The sequence below is a fragment of the Podarcis erhardii genome, assembly GCF_964252035.2.
Source record: "Podarcis erhardii genome assembly, chromosome: 5".
Lineage (NCBI taxonomy): Eukaryota > Metazoa > Chordata > Lepidosauria > Squamata > Lacertidae > Podarcis > Podarcis erhardii.
Window position 1 is genome coordinate 59,160,149 of NC_138509.1, and position 22,200 is coordinate 59,182,348.

At 48.9% G+C, this 22,200-nt stretch overlaps 1 protein-coding gene across 1 annotated transcript in view; it reads left to right on the plus strand.

Annotated features, from left to right (window-relative positions):
• R3HCC1L (R3H domain and coiled-coil containing 1 like) overlaps nucleotides 1-22,200 on the plus strand; it is a 35,347-nt gene that overhangs the window by 7,485 nt on the left and 5,662 nt on the right. Inside the window, 4 exon segments of the mRNA XM_081863864.1 lie at nucleotides 11,168-12,942; nucleotides 20,970-21,145; nucleotides 21,572-21,642; nucleotides 21,781-21,876. Of these exon segments, the coding sequence (XP_081719990.1) occupies nucleotides 11,168-12,942; nucleotides 20,970-21,145; nucleotides 21,572-21,642; nucleotides 21,781-21,876 (2,118 nt within the window).

Genomic DNA, 22,200 nt, shown 5'->3' on the forward strand with positions numbered 1-22,200 from the left:
CTGTTGCTCAGCAGGCTCAGTGGGCTTTGTCTTTTGTCTCATGTTTTTCCTTAGATCAGCCCCGTACAACCCGATGCCTGAGGACTGATGGCGGCTTAGTTGTGACCACCTGGGAGAATTCCAGATGCCCCTTGGTGGTGGTCCTTTCCCCTGCTGCATAGGAAATCCCACCGAAAGGCCACTAGGACCTGAGCTTTCAGTGTCACTTTGCCTACACTCCATCCCAGAGGCATGTGAAGGAGTTGGCACCAGCTTTTCCGTGTCACCTGGCCCGCCTCAAGGTGCCTGTTGCTGGCAGAGTGGAAGCCAGCTGTGCTGTTGCCACTGAATTCCAAGAAGGGAAGAGTAGATGTTGCAAGCAGAGGAACAGAAGCAAAGAAAGGCAGTGGAGGAAGAAAAGGGAGGGCAGGTGAATGGGCTCACAGAAAGTCTTATAGGGTGAGAAAAGAGGAAATGACTGGTTAATGAACAGAAGCCAGAGAAGAGGGCCATAGGGTGCTGATAGGAAAGAACATGGAGTGAAAGAGGTGAGGACCCTAAGAGACTTGATGTGATACAGAAAATGAAGAGCATTTAAGGTACAGAGAAAAAACAGGGAGTAAAAGTGATGGAGGCTGCAGGAGTAACTGAGAGCTAGATAGAGCATTTGGAGAGAGAAAGGAGTGGAGGGTTCACAGAATACTTTTGAGAGAGATGTGATGGTGCAGGGAGAGGATCGCGCTTGCGATGGGATGCAGAGAGAGAAAAACATAATAGAGAAAGGATTAAAAAGAAAACACAGTTAAAATGAGAAGAAAAAACGCTCATGTGGTTAGCGGGAAAAGTCTCCCTCAGAGTAAGCTGAGGTGCATACCTTTGTCTGCTTGAGAACCAACACCATTCTTTCAGTTTTGGCACAATGGCTGACTCAGCCTGGGAGCTGCCTTGTTGCTTCTGCGGTTCTTCAGCTCCTGCCCTGCCCCTCGTTGCGGACGGAGGGCTTTAGCGCAGAAGTTAGTGCAGCAAGTTGGAAGTTACGTTGCTCGGTGTAGTGTGAAAAGGAGACACGCCAAGGGACACTGATTCGACCCTCTTGAGCATGAAATGGGTTGGTGCCGAGGCGTGGCGGGGGGCGTCTGATGGAGTGTGTAATAGACTGCGGATGCGAGGGAGATACAGGATCCAAAGGAATGGAATTTGTGGGCTGCAGTTTCTTTCCCTGCCCTTAAAAAACAAACAGAACAAAACAAATCTCTGCAGAGGCTGATGCGGTAGCCATGGCCTAGCTAGGCTTCCTGCAGCACAGGGCAGGGTGCTTGAAATAATAATTTTCAAAAGCCCTGCTGGTCCAGGCGAATGGCCTATCTACTCCAACATCCTGTTCTCACAGTGACCAACCAGATGCCTGTGGGAAATCTGCAAGCAGGAACCAAGCACAAGAGCACTCTCCTCTCCAGTTTCCATAATTCAGAAGCATTACTGCCTCCAGCCATGGAGACAGAGCCTACCTGTCGTGGCTACTAGCCATTGACAGCCACAGCCTCAATGAATTTGTTCAATCCTCTTTTAAAGCCAGGAGGTTGCTATCACTGTGTGAGTGAGTCCCATCGTTCAAATATATGTTGATGAGGCCAATTGGTCATCTAGTCCAGCATGCTGTTTCTAAGTGTGACCACCCAGTTTCTTCTGGGGCACCTGCAAGCCCAGGCGTCAAGGCCTCAGCTCTTCCCTATTCTTTAAGGTCCCCAAGTGGCAGTGATTCAGGGGCATGTTGCCTCTAAAGCTGTAAATTCCATTTAGCAGTCCTGGCGAAATAGCTGCTGACTGACTTCCTCCTACTCCTCTGAAATTTCTCTAATCTCCTTTTGAAGCCCTCTAAGCCAGTGGTCATCACTATGTCCTTTGTGGCAGTCAATTTCCAGTTAATTATGCGTTGGGTGAATAAGAGCTTCCTTTTGTCTGTCCTGAATCTACTGCTAATTAGTTTTAATTGTGTGATCTGAGTTCTTGTGTTGTCAGAGAGGGAGGAAATATTCACTTTCTCCCTACCATTTGCATTTTAAAGGGTGGCCGAACCCCCTTTTAGCATGACCCCCAGGGGTCCCCTCCAACTCTGCAATTCTATGATTCTGTGTCTCTACTCTGAAGTTGTCCTTCTCTGTACCTTTTTCAGCTCGACAGTATCATTTTAGAGATGGAGTAACCTGGGCTGTACAGCTTTGCCATCCTGTGAGCTGGATTTCATTTGATTGCCTGGATAAGGGCAGCTTGAGAAATGCTCTTGCTTTCACATGTGACACAACAAGCACAACTGCTGTGTGTACATTGATGTTATGCTAGTATTTCCATGTAATAAATGAATGTTGCATACCATCTGGGTGGGTCTAGGAACTTGGGGCAGGGCTCCCAAATCTATGTCCACATTTTATGTGATGTCCACACTGTGTACATGTCCATCAGTGTACGTCTAATAGGTGTATTTGCCGCATAAAGGGTAGACGTTCCTAAAGAGGGTGCAACAAGGAAAACCAGAGGTGCTTGAAAAGGCTACAAATTCTGACTTCGGCAGGGTTTTAATGGGAGGCACGACTGGCTGTGGCTCTTCAGACCATAGCAAGGTGCAGGTTGTGCTGCTTTGTGTTGAGAGATGGTGGCAGGGCTGTCTCGGCACAGATGATGGACGACTCTCCAGTCAGATGAGCAGTGGTAGGGTGGGAGGAGATAGACAGATAAGCCGTTTTCAGGAAGGCTTACAATTTGCAGGCTAAGTTTGGGCTATCTGAAAGTGTTGGCTCTGCACAAGACTTGTTGCATCAGTGGAGTGTAGGTCAGGGAAAGCCAACCTCCTTGTTCTCAGGACTACTCTATTCCCTGGACTGTACGTTGTCCAGAGCTGGAACAACCTGACCTCATGCCTGTCCAGATTCTGTAGTTAATTTGGTTTTGTAGATGCGGATAGCATGTGATCAGATGATACAGGATTATTAATAGGGAATGGGAACTGGGGATGATTCTTTCAATAATAATAATAATAAAATTATACCCCGCCCATCTGGCTGGGTTTCCCCAGCCACTCTGGGCGGCTCCCAACAGAATATTAAAATAGAATCAAACATTAAAAACTTTCCTAAACAAGTGGCAGGTTGGCAGTGAAACAGACGTACACTCATTGCTTCTTTTTTCTGATGAGTAAAGCTGTGTGGTTTTCTTTCTAACAATGCAGTTCAAAATTTGGTAGCATTATTGGGACCTTATTAAGTTGCTTTGGGGGCCAGAGGCAGGCTGCCAGTTAGCTATTCCTGGTCTAGGTGATGAGAGGGTCACCAATACTGTTGATTTAAAAAAAAAAAATTGACTCTGTTCCAGAGCCCCCACTCCTTAAAATACGTATTGTATTCTTGGGGTTTTTGTTTCCAGACTTCCTGGTACTGAGTCTTGAGCTCTCGGATGCATTGCAGTCACGTCTTTTCTTTATCTCCATGATCATCAGGCCTAAAAAGCATTGAAGAGAACCTGAGACCCCCTTTGTTTCAGCAACTGTGACTGTAAGGAAGCACTGGAATCAGCAAATGTCAGCAGCCCTAAGATAATAAATGTCCCCAGATTCACTTTGCCATCTTGATGTTGGAATGTGGCTGGCGTGAGAGCAAGCCCAGTAGACTTTCAATCCTAAAAGCCGCCGTTATGTTTTTAGGTGTGGAACTCTGCCTTTCTTCTTTCAGCCCTCCCATCTTCACTTTTCTGGGGCTCTTATGGCCTCTTCGGTTAAATGTTTGGGTTTCTGCAAGACTGCCTCCTCTCTGCAGGGTGCCCGGTTCTGTGTCTGCCACCCAAATGGTTTTTGTAACGTGGTTATGAGCAGGGCTTTTGTGTGGCGTTGCCCCTACTTAGCAGTAGCAGGCTTTGTTGCCGTGAGAGACCCCCAGAGCACCCAGTTAGCTGAGCACAGCTCCTTATTCACAGTGGGTGTGGCTGTTCGGAAAGAAATAGATTATATTTTGTGCTGAAAAATGACTCCTCTGGGCTGAAGCTGTCTTAATGATACGTTCTTTTCTCACCGAGTCAATAAAGATGAAGGGGACTATTCTGCAGGTGAAATTAGCTTATTGGAGAATGGAAAAGATCCAAGAGCTCTGCCTGCTTCTTGGTGAGGAAATGGATTGGTCTCTTTGCTAGACTCCTTACAGTCTGTGTAAAAAGTTTGCCCCCGGGTGCAGGGGATAATGTTTTAGCAGCTTGACTACCTGCACCCGTGCTAACTTGTGCTGCATGAAAACCATTTTGTTCACCATCTAGGGAATCCTCGCTGTCCTTCTAGTTTTCTGAAGAGTTGGTTAGGCTGCAGATCAGGCATGAGGACACTGTGACCTTCCAGATGTTGTTAGTCTCCGATCAGCCCCAGATGGCATGGCTGGTGGTCAGGGATGATTGGAGTTGTAGTCCAGCAGCATCTGGAGGGCTCCATCTCTGCTTTAGAGTGAAGGTCCTGTGCAACTCAGGAGACAGCAGAAAAGGACTGTGTCCACCATCTTTGTCACTGTGGCTACTAGCAGTTTGATCCGACACCTGTCCCACAAAAACTTGAGCACAAGTTGCCTTCAAGTGTAGAGCAGGCACCTTGCCCTGTGAATGCTCTCTTGGTTCTAGGGCTGGACAATATCTGGTTTTCAATATTACAATATATCACCAGCTAAATATCACGGTATACCGATATAGCACTGATATATGTGTCTGAAATAAGGCGGGAGCTCTGGCTTTTCCCTGCATCGTGATTTTTGCATAGTGCGCGTGTGTGCGTGCGCGCGCGCGCACACACACACACACACACACACACAATATGATGATTTGCAATATATTGCCAGGTCAAAAATTATGAAACTGATATCACGATATGGACTTCAAACTGGTTTGGGAAGATCTATCTATCTATCTATCTATCACCCAGCCCTACTTAGTTCCCACCTAAGGTTGAGTCAGCAGACAGTGAAGACAACTGGGAGCAGGCGAAATAAGAGCCTCGTGCTGCATTCTGGGTAGAACAGGTTGCCCCAAATCCAGGGCACTGCATTTCAACCATGGAAGAATCTCGCTGGAGTAGAGACTGGCGTTGAAGCAGATTGAACTGCAGGCAGATGGAAGGTGCGGCATGAATGATCCGGCCGCCATGCCTGCATTTTCATTTGGGGGTGTTTGCTTCCATTGCCCTGTCTGAGGCTTCTGCGTGGCTCTCTGGCGGCGTTCCTGCCCCTCCAGGCTCTGGGCTGTACATACCGTCTGCTTGGCTGGGGAGGGATCTGTTTTCAGTTCAAATCAGCAGAGGGGAGAAGAAAGGGGAGGGAGAAGCAGGGGCGGGGAAGGTGAGCGGAGCCTAATGCACCGGAGGTGCCTCGGAAATGAGAACCTTGGATGAATTCCTGGCCCTATTGATTGGTATACAGTTTATGCATCCTGACATTCATAATCTTGGTCTGCTTCTGATGGTCCAGATTAATGGGCCCAGGGGCTGTCCATCCGTCACTTCCCATTAATTACTAGAGAGGTGTTTTTCCAGTGATTTACCTGACAGTGGGCCATGATGAATACCCCTAAACGGAGTGGGCAGTGATTAATCTTGTGGCCACACCCTTCCCCAACTCTTCCTTTCCCCCACAACCACAGGACAGACCCCCGAGCCATCCGTCTCCATAAATGTGGCCTGATGCATATTTATAGGGGCCTGGGGCCTGGCAGATAGCAGCCTTGCTGTTTGTGCCAAAGCTTATGAAAAATAAATCTCTCTGGCAAGAGGGGGGCCGCAAGTACCTGGGGCCTCAGGGTGGCGGTTAGCCTTGAAGGCTGTGTGGTCTGGGGTTTGAGGAAAGGGTCAAGGGGGCTTGAGCGAGAGGAAGAGAACGTGGCCTAGCAGCCGTCAATAGGTCTGAGAGCCAGGATTCCTGGACTGCGCTCCTGCCGTTGAGAAAGAAGTAGTCACCGTTGGTGATTAGAGCAGCGATGCAGGGCTCGCGGAGGGCAGTATGGCCTAGTGGGCTCGGGGAGGGAGACTGTATGCCGCACACTTGCTCCTGACCCTAGATCAGCTGAAATGGAAGCCCTACAAGCCTGGATTTCCAAGTGTGTTTCACAGACCTGTTCCTAATTGGCTGCATGTGTGAACTTGGCCAGTCGTGTAGTTTTCCCACTTGCAGAATGCACGTGAGACCCTTGACCAAAGTGGCATGAGGCTGAGTGCCTGTTTTCAGTGTGGCTTGTGCTATCTGCGAGTGTAGAAACTGCATTGTGCTCCCAAAGGGACAAGTTGTCCTGGTAGGAGGAAAGCCTGTGCATTTTGGGTTTACATTTCTGAAACACTGAGCATGTGGGGTGCTGGTTGGTCTTTGATAGAGGCAGGGGACCTGGGGATTCTGTCTCTACCTGCTCTGTCTAAGCAAGCACAGAAGGGCCAGTGCATCACTGGCTCATCATTTTACTGATCCTGAGTTGGTAACATCAAGTGGTGTTCTAGTTGGTGAGTGGCAAGTGAGTAAAAATGTGGGGTTCCTTGCACTACATGTTAGGTTTATTTCTAGCACTTCTGCATGCTTCTGATCCTCTCTGTATCTTTTGAAGCTTAGGGTTGGTGGCAGCTGGGCTGACTAAGGTCAAACCTAGACATTCACCTCCATAAGTACAAGGGCACTTCTTCCTCTTGCTAGTCCTAATATCCAGCTTTCTCCATCAGCTCATTTATCCCTTACTAGCGTAACTCATCTTTCCTGCAGTCGTTAGACCCCTCATGCACATGTAAGATGGGCTTGGCGTGGCAGCAGTCATTCCCATAAGCCTCATAGTCTGGTGGGCTTCTCTTATCTGAAGTAAGAGAAGAGATGGGGCGTGAATCTCCTTAGTTGTCGCTTGAGTGTGTCTGTTGAGGTGGGGGGTTGGGTGTCACCATACATTAAACGGGGCAGGTTCAGCATATAGGCTTCACAGGAAGGTGTGCGGAGGTGACTAGATAGTGTCAGTAGGAAGGGGAAGATAGCACAAAGCCGATCTTGTTGCAGACATGTGATATGTTCACGGCAACATCTTTTGCTGCTGCTTTATTAATGTGAGGACCTTAATTTAATACAGCACACGCTATATATTTTCAGAAGTTTAGCTAACAGGCGATACAACGTGTTTAGCATATTCTGTAGATCTCTGGTTTGCAGAAGCTTAAATCTGTCCCTTAGGTGCTTGGCGGTTTAGGATTTATATGCTGCACTTATTGCATATCCATGGGAATGCAATTGCAAGGAGGAGATGGCACACCACAGCCCCCTCCCCTTGCCATTAGGGGTGGGGGAAGAGTGTACAAAGCAACACTCTGGCCTTCTTATCTAAGCACTGGAGACTTTGATGAGTGTCTGTATCATTTCCGCCTGGAGGCAGCAAGATTGGGACTTAGCTGGGGTTTGGTGTTGTTTTGCATTAGGAAGCAGGACGGTCTGCTTCCTGGATCAGCTGAAAGCCTAGGTTCCCGTCCAGATGGATGCAAGCAAATGGGTCATCACAGACGCTTTAAATTTCACCCAAATCTCTGGGTGTTCAAAGTTTGCACGCAACCTTGGTGGCTTGGACTCCTCATGTTGTTATTTATTTCCCCCTAACAGTTCTGGATCCAGAATTTGGGAGATCTTTGGGCAAGACTACTTGGCCAGAATATCTGTCCACCTACCCCAGCAACTGTCTGCACTGAGTGATAATAGCTCTCCAGGGTCTCAGACAGAGGTCTTTCTCACCATCTGCTGCCTTATCCTTTTTTAAAAGGATGCCAGGGATGGGACTAGATATCTTCTGCATGTAATGCATGTGCGCTGCCACTGAGCATTGGTTTTTCAGCTTGTTCTCCTAGATATAACACAGGACCTCTCATTCCCTGAGCAAGAATAATACCTCTAGATTTTACCTGCCTTTAATACCTCTAGATCAGAGGGAGGCAACATGATGCCCTCCAGGTGCTGATGGACTAGCCAGCAGGCCAGTGATCAAGAATGATGGGAATTGTAGTCCAGTAACATATGCAGAGCAGCATAGTGGGTACCTCTGCTATAGAGACCTCTGCTCGCTGGATTCTTTCACACGGCTTCTGTACTTTCTGCTGCTCTGTGCAAAATAAGAATGGCCACGTTCTTAGGCAATGGGCATTTTGCATTTCTTGGGATCGCAGCGAAAATCTTACCTTGTTACCTTCTGGGGTTAACCTTGCTTCCGAACATTAATTGCTCAGAAATGCGTCCTATCTTACTAATTGGATAAGAACAGCTTTCCCCCCTGTGTGTTAATCTGTCTTGCCAGCTAATGCCCAGTTTATTAAAAGTGAGATGAAGTTAGTATCTGGACTTCACCTTATTAGGGGACCTAGCTGTGGATTTGGCTTGTTAATTTGAGGGGAGACGTATGGAAGAGATGGCTTGGCTTGACTAATCTTGATAGTGGATCTCCACCCCCACCCAAAAGATAGAGAAGGCCATTGCCAATTCTGTGGGGCATGGATTAGGAAGTCTGAGCGTAAAAGAAAGGCCTGGAGCAGGAGTTCCATAGATCATCCATGGTCTATGAACTCCATTCAGGTGGACCATGGTGTGTCTGTGGCTTTTGGATTGAATACAGGAAATGTCACATCCTCAAATTAAATATGTTGATTTTAAGTGTATTTTAATTATCTTTTATTTCTTATATTGTATTTTATTATAGTGCAGTTTTAATTCTGTGGAATTAAAATTGTAATACCATAAAATGCAATGCCGTAGTAATAAAAGAAGCAATTAAAAGCATACTTAAAAAGCAGACAGCAACTAGCACATCAACTGCTATGACAGGCCAAAAAAACAAACAAACCCATTAAGTGGTTCTGCAAGACCCTCAGCAGTTTTCAAGTGGTCCATGGGGGTGTGTGGATGGTTTGGGAACCATTGGTCCGTCTGACCCCCATCCCTACCCTGCCCCAGCTGAGAGACTGGAAGGTACCTGTTGCAAGTGTAGGCTAAAACGACCATATTTTTCGCCCTATAGGACGCACTTTTTCCCCTCCAAAAATGAAGGGGAAATGTGTGTATGTCCTATGGGGCGAATGCAGGCTTTCGCTGAAGCCTGGAGAGCGAGAGGCGTTGGTGCGCACTGACACCTCTCGCTCTCCAGGCTCCAGGAAGCTATCCGCAAGCCTTGCGCGCCCAGGGGGAGTCCCCCTGGGCGCGCAAGGCTTGCGGGCGGCAGCCTGCAGCGCGGCGCACGGGGCGCCCTCCGGAGGACGCTCCATCCTTTGCGCAGGTGTCCACAAGCCTTGCGCACCCGGGGGAACTCCCCCCCCGGGAGCGCAAGGCTTGTGGGCGGCAGTCTGCAGTCTGGAGCACGGGGCGCCCTCCGGAGGGCGCCCCGTGCTTCGCGCAGGTGTCTGGAAGCCATGCAAGCCCGGCGGGAGTTGCCGCCGGGCTCGCAAGGCTTGCGGATGGCAGCCTGTTCTGGGGGCTGGGGTCGGGGGAAGCTTGGGCTTCCCTCGCCCCAGCCCCGTGGCTGGGGGGGGGGGAAATAATTTTTTTTTATTCATTTCCCCCCCCCAAAAAACGAGGTGCGTCCTATGGGCCAGTGCGTCCTATAGGGCGAAAAATACGGTACATTATTGTTATTTTGACTTGTTTTGCTTGTTCAGTCCTGTACTTAACACTGTCCAGTATACATGGATAAGTTGGACATGGAAACAATCAAATTGAGAGGAGGCTCTGGCATTTTAAAGGCAGCAATCTCTTTTCTAGCTTTCATGCACTTTGAAGTGCTCTGAGTCAACGACAAGCACTGCTGTGGTTCTCTGTGCCGGATTGAGGCAAAGCCGATAAAAGCCTTAGAGCAGCTTGGTTAGGGCTTGAAGCATCTGGGGTCAGGATGCTGATGTGCAGGTGGGAGCTTGCTTCTACCAGTTTCTTGGAAATAGCAAGGTAGCTGTAGGTCCAGCATATGAAAAGGCCATGTAACATTAGCTCTCTCCCACATCCAGTGCAAAGTCACCGTGACTTCCTGGGACACGGTTGCCCTGCTTTCTAGAGAGCTGTTTCTGAAAGTGTTTAGGGGGAGAGTGGAAGCCACAAAGAGGGCTGGGTGCCATTAAATCCTAGTGCAAGGCACATAAGAGATGCATGGGTAGTTCCTTGATACAAAAGAATAATCAAAATACAGAGTAATGGAGGGTATATAGAGCTTTTTTGGCAGAATGTTTGATTCCAGGTGTAGCTCTGTTTAAGGAAATAACAAATCAATAGAGCCCCCTCGGTTTTAGAAGTTCAACACTGTTATGAAATTACTGGTGCTTGGAGCATGTTTTTAGTCCTCATGGTTGCAAAGAGAAGTTTGGAAACATGTTGGCAAAGATTGTAGAGGGGAGAGGCTACACAAGGTTGTCAAATGTCAGTGGATAGTATTTCAGCTCTCCCTTCCTGCTCTATAACTGGCTACATCAGTGGTTCTCAAAGAGTGTGGCAGGAGAGGATCACAAGTGTCGTGGATAAACCCAAGGACAATCAAAGAAACATTAAACATTTCAATGTTACATAGTATAGTACAAGTATAATATCGAAATAATATTTTTTATTTGAAGAATATAGATAGATATCTTTTCCAAATGAGAGCAGGAGCCTCAAGTGATACTAATGACATTCCTAGTTGTGTTTTCCAGCGTATTTCTTGTTTTCAAAAATTTGGCACGGCACGAGCAAATTTTTGTTATTAAAGTGTGAACCAGAGAAAAAACTTTGAGACCCTCTGGGCTGCATCCCAATTCCCAACTTCTGTCTTTGTGCCTTTTTGCCTTACATGCCTCAACCCTTGCCAACTCCTGTACCATTTTTCTTCTAAGTTAAAAGAGATCTGGAACAATCACTGAAAATTTGAATCATGAAAGCAAAATAAAGTAAGACAAAACAGCTGTACCCTGTGCTTAGAATGCAGCCATGGTTATGAGGCTATTGTAACTGTGCACAAATCCACCCGTCCTTTGGCCAGGAAATGAGTTACTGATCTAGTTCCACCTCTGCCTTCCCCTGGCTGTAGACTATTTCTGCTCTGTAAAAGGCAGATTGTGCTGCTGTTTCCAGGTTATCCTCCCCTCCCTGCTTCCCCAAACACCTATGTAGGGCTACATTGCTCTGCTCACTCGACTGATTTCTTTCCTCTCTTACAGATCTTGGCAGCACTATGCAGCCAGATACGGAGAGGACTCGGATACGGCCCAAGAAGCCAGACAAGGCCCTGTACGTCCCCAGAGCTCTACGCGAGACGGCCGGCTCAAAAACTAGCACCTCATTAGCCACCAGACTCGGGAGTGAGGGGAGCCTCTCCTGCTCCTCAGGGAAGGAGATCACCAAAGGATGTGAGGGAAGGCTGAGTCCCAGAGCTGGGAGAGGCCTGTTTCACGAGGACCGGGATGGAGTGGATGCGCCCAGAGAACCAAGAGGAACCTCATCCCAAGGTGGGAGCTATAGCAGTGCCTTCTGCACAAGGCCAAAGGCTCGGAAAGGGTCCCAGCAGAAGGCTGAGTCACACAGACTGCCCGCTTCCTCCAGCTTCCTAGCCACAACTCCCTCTGCACTGCCCAGCCGTCCCGCAGAGTCCTGCACTGCCCTCTCTCATACTAATCTATTGTGGAGGATGGCCGAGCTCCGGCTTCAGCCAAGGCGTAACGAGGTAGACTGCTCTTGGGAGGAGCAGCACGTGTGTCCGTCAGCAGAGCAGGACGCTATCTCTTTGCAAAGGACTCCCCACACTGGCGTGAGCAAGCAGGCAGGAACACTCCTCACAGACCAGGTAGGGCTGAGTGAAGGGGGTGTGCAGACATCCAGCAGCGAGAGGCTCTCGGATGAGGGAGAGGTGGGTGATGGTGGCCTGTTGGCCAGCAGGGAAAGCACAATGGCGCCCGCGAGCCAAGGTGACTCAGAACCAGCTGGAGTAAGTGAGGGTGATGTGTCTGGAAGTTTAGCTGAGGGGGTTCCAGGTGGCCCAGGGGCACATGAGGATTGCCTCTTGGCATGTGCAGGTGAGGGAGTGTCTGATCCAACAGATGCAGGCAAGGGAAACACGTTGGTTTGCCCTGAGACAGTTGAGCCTGGTGGACGTGAAGGCACCGATAAGAGCAACTCCAATCCGACAGAGATGAGTGACAGTAGCATGTTAGACTATACGGCCAATAAAGTTCCAGATCAGACAGAACCAAAGGAAGGCAGTGGCATCAAAGACGCAAACGGGAGCGTCGCTGCTCGGGCAGAAGCCAACAAGCAGAGCACACTAGAGCATGGCGAGGAGAATGAGAGTAGCATTCCCAGTCATGCAGTTGAACACATGTCTGATCAGATTGGAGTGAGCTTTGATAATGTGTCTGGAAACAGGGATGAGAGCCCTTTAATTGAGGCAGGTGGTTCAGGGGTGGGTGCAGGCTGTAACTGTTCAGATAGTGACTATGGGACAAGAGATTGTCACCCCAGTTGTGTCTTGGAGGATGAAGTGGGGCAAAGGTGTGGCAGGGAACACGAGGAGGGAGGCAGCATTTCCCATCACACCTGTCGGTGCAAAGGCGATGTCTCTGGGGCCGAGGCTGCACCGGCAACAGGAGAAGCGACGTTGGGCATGGGAGAGCAAAGCGCTGAAGGAAGGGAGGCTGCTGGCCAGTCACTGGGATGTGCCTCAAAGAAGGCGGCGTGCAGCGCAGAGAGAGTCATGGAGAGAGCAGGAGCTCTCTCAGGGAATGCCTCAGTGCAAAAGCCAAGCCATGGGGATGTGGGCATGAGGTGGTGTCATCCGTCTGAAGCCAAGGCAGGCGAAGAAGCTGGATGGAGCGAGGAGCCTGCTGGAACCAGCATTGATCCGGCAACCGGCAATGAGGCTGACAGCGTGGCAGATGAGAGCTGGGATGCTCTGTTTAATGACGATGGTGACTGCCTGGATCCGCATTTACTGGCGGGGGTGAGTACTCTCTGTGGACTTTTCCTGGAGCTGGGTGTCATGAGACATGGTGGCGGGAGATGGTTGCATGCTGGGGAGCACGTGACACAGCCGGTTTACGGAGAATGCATTTTTAGTTTTGAGGTCCTGCATGGCTGGCTGAGCTGGTGTGCCTGCAATGCCTTTATTCTGTAGCTTTGTGCTTTGTTTCTCGCCTTCTCTTTCTCTTTCAATCTCAATATTTATCTGATGCCCTTTCCCAGAAGGTCATACCATAAGCAAGAGATTTCAAATTTTCTGTTGGAAACTCCAAGCCTCTATTCTTGGAGTAAACTGATTTTTACACACACACACACACACACACACACACACACACACACACACACCAGTTTAAATCTGTAGGTTGTCCTGATTTCAGTTTTTAGATTCCATTTATTGAAACATTTCCATTCTTTTGGAGGGAGAGGAGAGAGAAGCCACATTGGGTCTCTGTATGTACAGGGACGGGAAACTGGTGAGCAGCAGAGACAGAGAGCCTGAGTTCTACTCTGTTTTTTGAGCATTTAGTACAGATTGCCTGCACACTTTGAAGCTTTTCACCAGAGGCATGGGAGCTACTAAGTTGTTTCTTTATGAAGTCATGATGAGAGTTGGAGGGTTTGGAGAAAGCTTTTGCAAAGTTAACGCATGATGATGACACTTTCTGGGTTGAGCCGATTTCTGTCCCCTTTGATGATTGTGGGGAGATGGTCGCATGTATTCTGTCATGAGGCTAGAGGAGGACTCAAAAGAAACACCACGAACGGCCTAGTAGTCCGTGGAAGTCTCCAACAGAAGTGGTGCTTGAGAAACCATTAAACAAGAGGAGCACAGCAATTGGCTTGAGAACTCCCCAACACCTTGAACTCCGCAACGCTTGCCAAACTCTCTTGGCTGACTGGATATAATAAAATGCGTAAAATAAGGCAGGCAGAAGTTCCTCTGCACGACGGCTGCGTTGCCACGAAGCAGAGCCTTCATGATGACCACGAGGCGTGCAGAGACGTACCGTGAAGTTTCATGGAAATGGCAGGTTTTTAATTGGCTCTGGCTTGTTAGCATATCGCCCTGCAAGAATAGCGCGAAATGTGTTGCGATGAGTAGCTCAGCACGGGGAGCGTGCAGCCTTGCCTTCCGTTTATGAGGAAAGCACTGTGTCGGCTGGATGGCTGAGAGCCCCTTATTAAAGCTTAAATCAATACCATAAACCCTGTACTTTTGGAGTGACACAATAGTACCTAAAGTAACAAAGTGTCCTAATATTGCTGCGATGTGCATTCAGGCCTGCTTAGGAGCCGGGGGTTGATCTGAATGGATTCGGCTTGCTAATAGCTCCGGCGAACCATTGAAATTAACTAAGCAGGCTCATTACCAAGGGTTAGCTCATAAACCATCCTAAACTCCTGGTAATGGAAGCTGTTAAAACTCCATGGGGGCAGCTTTTACAGGAAGTAGCTTTGGGTTCACTGCTGCTTATTCCAGTCAGTTAACGGCAAGGAAATTAAATCTCCCTTTCTGGCAGGTGACTGGCCAGTTGAAAGTGAGGCCGGATCGTGCAGTCTGTGCACAGGCTACCCATTGCACTCCTGTGCAGAAGTGACAGCACACCAAGCAGAACTTGTCTTCATAGGTGTTGAAGGTGTAGCAGGAACAGAATTGTCTCCAAACCGATTTTGCTGCACATGTGTGGCTCAGTCTCTGTATGGTGCTGGTCTTGCATATCAAGGCGCATAGACAACCTCCATGACTCCTAGGCTCATATAAATGAATCCTGCTGCAAAGGAAAATTTTCAGGGTTTACTGGATGTTCACATGTTTCTGCAGCTACGATGCTCGGGATACTGCTGGGTGGAAATGTTTGTATCCTGAAAGACACAAGGAAAGCGGGTGTGGTGAGGAAGGAATCTAGATGATCTACTTTAGGTCTGCTTTCCTTCTTCCGTAAGGCTGGATCTGCTGCACTGGTGTCCCCAGAGGGAGAACAGTAGGGCAATAGCATGGCTGGGCTTGGACAGAAATAGAGGAGCAACCAGCGGACGAATCCTGTGGCCAGAGAGCTTCTCTGTGCTTTTGCCTCCAATCCCAAAGGCCTGACCGCATGGATATGCCTAGTTGTGGGCATGACCTATTTGTAGCATTGTGAATTCTGCATTATGAAATCGCTTTGCTTTGTTTAAACAAACTCTGTGCCTGCTTTCATCAGAGAGCTGATACCAGTAAACTGCCTGCATTAGAAAGCACTAATTTTAGAAAAGTCAGGGATAATTTCCTTTCAATTATCTCACAAGTAACCACTTGGAGGAAGGTGTAGACTGCAGAGTTGAGAGAATGAAGGTGAGGTCTCGGGAGTCGATACTCTGGCGAAAGGCTCAGTGTTGCATTAGGGCAGGCTAAGGGGATGACTTAGGCTCTTTAGGGCGGGGTGAGGGGGGGTCTTAATGTGGTTTACATATTTCTTAAACACAATTGCAGCTGCATCTTTCGTAACAGTGCCACGCTCAGAGAACCCCAGAATTTCCATTTGCCACAGTGAGGAATGAACTTGAGCAGTTGGCTTTTAGCCATTTTTTTAAAAAAATGGAGACGCAATTTTGTTTTGTACTTGCGGGCAAAAAAAATATAAATGTAGATGGTGCAGTGATGCAGAATATCATGTAATAATTGTGGAGGCATTGATTTCCCCAACCTGATGTCCTTCAGATGCTTAGAACTACAACTCCTATAAGACTCAGCCAGCGCAGGCATACTGGCTGGTGGAAGCTGTAGTTCAAAACCTTTGTGGAGCGCCAGGCCGTGTCAGCAGTCTCTTTTCACTATACCAGAACAAACCTTTGACTCTCCCCCCCCCCTTTGTAAACCATTTCGAGGGTCTTCTTACAATCAAGCAATACTGTATGTGCATTTTGTTAAATAAAATATAAATAAATGTGTGTGTTCACTGAGAGCTGGGCTTCTACCCACAATGGATGTGCTCTGCCTCCGCAGTCAGAGGCAATAAAGCTTCAGAATAAACTGCAGGAGGGGAGAGTGTCCTTGTGCTTGGGTTTCCCACGAGCATCTGGTTGGCCACTGTGAGATCAGGATGCTGGACTAGATGGGCCATTGACCTGATCCAGGAGGCTCTTTTTATTCATTCCCCTCCTAGAATTGTAGTTTGGGCTTTTCATATTTATCTTAATGAACACCGGGCTTGTCATATTTATCTTAATGAGCACTGAACTACATGTGATTGCACGAATATACTCACATATATTTTTCACCCAGTCCATTTATCAGCTATGATTCCTCCCGACCCTAAAAAGCTGAGAACCTTGTGAAATAGCTGGAATCTCTAGAATCACATAGTTCTGACACAAGATTTACTGTCTGCTAAGAAAAATGAGTTGATATAGCTGAAGAATGCCCCGGCAAATGGGCACAGTGCTGGAAATTCACCTTGAGGAAGAAAAGAGTTCTGATAATGAAAGAGAGAAGGCGGGACGATGGCCGGGACAAGGGACAGCATGAGACTTTTGTGGAGACCAATTACACAAAAGCTTGTATCGCTTTAATGAGGTACAAGATTTTGTGTGGATAAGACAGGACTTGGGTTGCCTACAGTGACAGATTCTGGGATGTGGTGTGAGCTGTGCTGCTCCTCGTGCGAATATCAGCAGCAGAATTTGTGAGTGATGCCGGCCAATATCTCTGATGGAGGGTCCATCCACATTAGCAATTTCTCCTGAGCGTTTAATAATATTTACTTTGGGACATGCCCCTGCACCTGTCCTGCAGTAAATTGTTCCCTGGAGTGTTTTTAAAATACTACAGGAAGATCCCGTCCTTGGTGAAAATGCTTCTCCTTTAAACTATGAATGTCCCCAGAGTCCGGGTATCAGAAAATCTCTGGGCGCTGGAGAAATGTGGCAGTGAAAATTCACAGGCAAGATTCCTGCAAAGCTCAGAGTCTGGCTTCCTTTCTGCAGCTCCAGCCTAGTGACTGTGCTGATGCAGATATGCACATATCTATATCCTCCTGCTTGTGTTTTAAGAAAAGAAGAATATGGTGAGATAAAAATGGAAGGAGGGGGAAAACAGCTCGTGACTAAATAGAGCTGTTCCTCTGCTATTGCTTTCCCTGGTGAAAAACTTACTCTAGTTTCTCGTACCAAGGTCAGTATAACTCATTTCGTTGCATAGGAGGAGTGTTGCGCTGAGATTCAGGTGTGTGAAAGTGGGATTTAGAATGAGAGCGATCAGATCTTGGCATACACAAAAGAGGGTGCTTTGCATGAGTTGATGTTATGGCTTGTGTGTCGGTGCTGAGCTGCAGGTGAGATGTGTTTGCTTAATTCTCTGTGTGTAAGAGTGGAGTTGGGAGTAAATGCTTCTGTGCAGGCTTGCCTGGGGATCAGGGTAAGGGCTTATGTTCAGGCCCTGTGCAGATGTTTGAGAGTTGCCTTCTTCTGGCACAGGCCTTGGGCATTTCCTCACTACCTAGAAACCACTGCTGCTGGTTCCTGTTTGGGAATCTGCGAAGCCTTTTTGGAACACCCTGTTTTCAATGACTGGGGGGGTGGTGGTCTTGCTCTGGGACCGGGCCCTCGATCCTCGTGGCCCTGAAGTCTAGAGTGGATTCTTTCATTTTCATTTCACAAAGTTGGAAGGGACCACCAAAAGGCTATTCGATCCATCCCTCCTGTTTCTTTTGGTCCAGTCCAACCTGTCTCCCTTCACTCAAAAGAAGAAGAAGAAGAAGAAAATATGATCCTTCCCAAATCAGAATGAAAACTTTAACATGCAATGAAAAATGTGGAAATAATTCATTCTGTTGTTTTGAAGGCCATTACTTGTCTAGTTTGGGTGCCCAGCACTGACCAGCAACCCAGCTGTCCTTGCAGGCTGCGCACCTGAGAGGCCAATGTGTGTGCCGTGTGATGTGCTTTTTTCAGTCATCCGTGGAAAATATGCAATAGCTGGTAATACAGTGTTTCTGGGAGGATTACTTTTGGCTAAACTGGCCAGTTCTGTAACTAGCCAGCCCTGTCTGCAAAAGGGAGGGATGTGCTAGAGCAGGCTGTCACGGGCACACGTTTCTGCCTCTTGCCTTACACGCTTTTATCTCTATAAGACTCCTCCAGCCTCTGCCACTGTGCTTCACTCTCCCCCCGCCGCATGTTGACTGTCTTCTCCGTCTCAAAAGCTGAGCGAGCGAGCGGGAGTCAGCGCAGCAGCGTGGATAAATCTTTGGAGAGCGTTGAGCCGTGGCAGACAGTCTTCATTTCCTGTGTCCTCTTGCTCCTTGCTGCCTGTGCATCCGCCAGCAGAAGCTTTCCCAGCACAGGACAACATCTGAACATTAGCGATCTCTGGGAAGGAGACTGCGAGCAGGAGGCTGGGACTGTGTTAATGCGGCACGAGGGCGCACTGTTCCTGTAAGCAACCCAAGACAGGAAGCCCATTAATGGGCTCGCTTTTTCCCTGCGCAAACCATTGCAAGCATATTTGTAAGAATGCGGTGCCGTGTTCCCCACTGCGCTGCCCCGAAACATGTGTGCACTTTGTCGCTGCAGAGCCGGCTCACATCAGTCAAGCCTGAAGTTGTGTGCAGAGACGAGCAGGCTTTGTGGGAAGGTTTGTACATGTTGTGCATTGTGCATGGATTGTCGCCACCCTTGCGAGGCAGGCAGCTCCTGGCCCTCAGTGTGCCTTCTGCTGCACCCAGTGGTTTGTGAAGGTCAGGGGTGCTCATGCAGTGTGCTCTCCATCATCTCTGAAGTTCTGCCATGCCACTTAATGTTATGAGAGGCTGCTCCCTCAAGCATTTCTTGGCCAGCTCCCGCTGCGACCGAGTGTAGTTCGCTTAGGTTCCTTAACGATCAAGTTAATAGCTTGGATCCTGTTAAATCCACCGAGGCACACACTCCATCCTGTCCCTCTTGCTGCAGATCCACCTCTTCCTCCCTGATTCGCCAGCTCGTTCTTCTGTGCTCCACCCACCCACAAATTCACTTTCCCGAAGAAATTATCTGAATTGCTGTCTTTTATTGACCGAAGTAGCTGGAATTTATAGACTTTCCCTGTACAGCCGTGGCTTCTGTTGGTACAGGTACTTGGGGAAGCAGACAGAGTCTGGCTGAATTATAGACTCCCTTGCCCACAGGATGAGTGCGGAGCTGTGCTGCTTAGGGACCTAGCACAAGTGTGTTTCCCTAGGAGAGCTGCATCCAGCTTTCAGTCTCCCAGCAGCTATGATGGTTGACTTTGGGGGTAAAGGTTTGCCAAGGCACACGTATGGAGGGGAGCTGAGTGGTCAGGCTAAGCAATTCAGTGAAGGGTCGTTGTTCATTAGGCCATGATGTTGCAGACCTGGAGACATGAGATCTGCCAGCATTTCGCGGTGTTCCCAGAGGCCTGAGTCTCTTCCCTCCCCGCTTTTGCAAGGGAAGGAGCCGTGTTTGCATTTTGGCTTTTGGTTCTTGCAAATCCTCCAAGGTGGTTTACAGCTGTTAAAGTCTCGCTGCAGTTAAAACTAGTAAGCATTTAAAAAGCCAAAATAAAACATCCAGAATAGATATACACTAAAATCCAGATGAAATAAAACCTTCTTAACTGCCCATCTAAAAGACAATGCCCTCCACCATTGGAACTGCTTGTAAACAAACAAGTTGACCCTGAGTTTGCTTATTTTCTCATCCCTCCCAATCCATTTCCCTTTTGTGATGTGTCTTGAGTGCAGAGAAATCTTTGTTTAGCGACTTATAAGCTGTTCTGGGAGCTTTTTATAGCCAAAGAATGGGATGAAAATAAAAGCTCTAAATAAATAAATGCACATATGTTGTCAGTGGAATACAGAACAGGGCCTCGGAAGATGACTACAACTGATGGGCAAGTTCATGTGAGGGGAGGCAGGCCTTCATATATCCTGGCCCAAAGCCATTTAGGGCTTTATTGATAATAACCAACTCCTTGAATTGGGTCTGAAAATGAATTGAAAGCCGCTGCAATTTAAACAAGGCCAGTGTAATATGGCCAGAAAAGCAGACACCAGACATTATTCTGGCTTCAGCATTTTGCACCAGCTGTGGTTTCTGAAAAGTTTTCAAGGGCAACCTCACATCTAGAGTGTGTTAGTAATCACAGCGTAATTTGTTTCCCTTAGGAGCAGTGTGAGATCAGCCTGCTTCATTCTCCCGCTCTCTTGTTTGATTTTGGGGTGCAGGTGTGCACAGCATCCCGGGAGCCGGGTCCCAGCACACCTGTCTCCTCCCTGAGCCTGTCTTAAAAAGAATAAAAAATCTCTGGCTGCTGTCTGTCATTATTCTCAACTGTTCCGCAATTCATATATTTTTCTGGCCCAGAGTTCACTGGGGCAATAGCTACCACAAGTAAACATGGGCCCAGGTCTTCTCCCACCTGTGTCTGAACCCAATCACCCCTTTTATTTCTGTCCCACACTTCTTCTAGCTTCAGCTGCTTAGCCATGGGGAGTGGGGGCTGCCATGCCTGCTCTGTAAGCTGGGTTTTTCAGCTTCCTTGGCTTGGGTGCCATCAACGCCCTTCCGCGGAGCAGGCAGGAAGACTGCTGCTGGGGAGCTGGACACCCACTCAAGCTTCCTCCCCTGAAAAGAATGAGGGAGCCTGGCGAAACGGTTAATGGGGAAAGTATGCAAGCAGCAGGAGGCACCTGATCAATAACTCCCAATCTCCCGTGGGCCATCAATCCTTCTCCGCAACACGAGCCCACGGCTTCATCAATCAGCCAGCGCACCCGCTCCAGGGCTGCCAGAAGGGCTCAGGGGCTGAGATGCACCACGGCACTCAGCAGTCAGAGGCAGCGCCTGGCTGTCGTTTCAGAGGTGGTGTGGGGGGGATCAGGATGAGCTCCCTGAAATGGCATTGGGGTGGGGGTGCCCCACCAGTGGCCTGGGCTGCTTTGGGGGAAGGGGCAAGAGGCTGAGGGCCTTGCACTGCTGCTGCTGCTGCTGCAGCTCGCCACCCCTCACTGCTTTCCTCTCTCCTCCCTCCAGCTTTCTCCCCACAGGCCACACCCTGCGGGGCTACAGGAACCACGCTTTGACTACTACAACTACACCCCGGCTGACTTGGACTTGAGTGACTCTGAGATGCCACACGTCATTGAGATCTATGACTTCCCAGCGGAGTTTCGCACCGAGGACCTGCTGCGCGTCTTCTGCATCTACCAGTGAGCCATTTGTCCCCGTTGTGTTGGACTAGAGGGCCCTTGTGGCTCCTTCCAACTCTGCGATTCTATGTCCCATGTCACACCTTCTCCTTGGGTGTGGATCACCCCCAGCAGGCAGGGCTGGGGGTAATGGCTCCCTTCACCTAGAGCTTTCCCTTCCATGGCCTCCTGACTTCTGTGAGTCCTTAGACCTGGATCCAGATGTGCCCCCTGGCTCAGAGATGCAAAGCCCAGTCTTGTTCCAAAGATGCCCAGGCATGCTCTGGCATCACTACCCACCAGGCATCCTTCCAACTCTCCCTAGCCCTGCACCCCCTCTTGAGCTCCCCTCCCCCCAGGACTGCACACAATTGTTTTTTTTTTCTTCCTCTGCACACCCCCTCCAAGTACCCTGATGTCCCCATATTTCTCTTTTCTGCTCTCCAGGAAAAAAGGCTTTGACATTAAATGGGTGGATGACACACACGCCCTGGGGATCTTCTCCAGTCCCATCACAGGTGAGGCTTGCTTTTCAGCAGGGCTTGACTGGGCAACAGGAAGCGGCTGTCTTGGTACCTGGTGGGGATGGCCTGTCTAATGCATTCACTGCCAAGGGAGTCTACTTCCCCGTATGATACCTGCTTCTCTTCTCGCAGCCCGAGATGCTCTCAGCACCAAGCACTTGATGGTGAAAACCCGTCCGCTGTCCCAGGCCACGCGAGCTGCAAAGACCAAGGCCCGAGCCTTTTCTGGTGAGTCCAGAAGAAAGAGATTAAATGCCTGGGGTGCTGAGCATCTTCCAGCCTGTAGCTCATAGCTGCGCTATGCATTCTTACCTTGCAGAGATTATCCCGGATCATTGTAGGTAGCCATAGTTGTAGGGCTTCAACAGCCCCACCCAACCACTTGGACCCTCCATCTCTGCTCCTCTCATGTGCTGATGAGCACTGGTTCTTCAGCACAACTGCTTATGAAACCTGGTCTGCTGGAAGTCTCTCTCTCACACGAACATTGGGCTTCCCAAATCCTACAACCACCTTTCCAGGGAAGCAGCTGCAGTTTAAACCAGTGGAAGT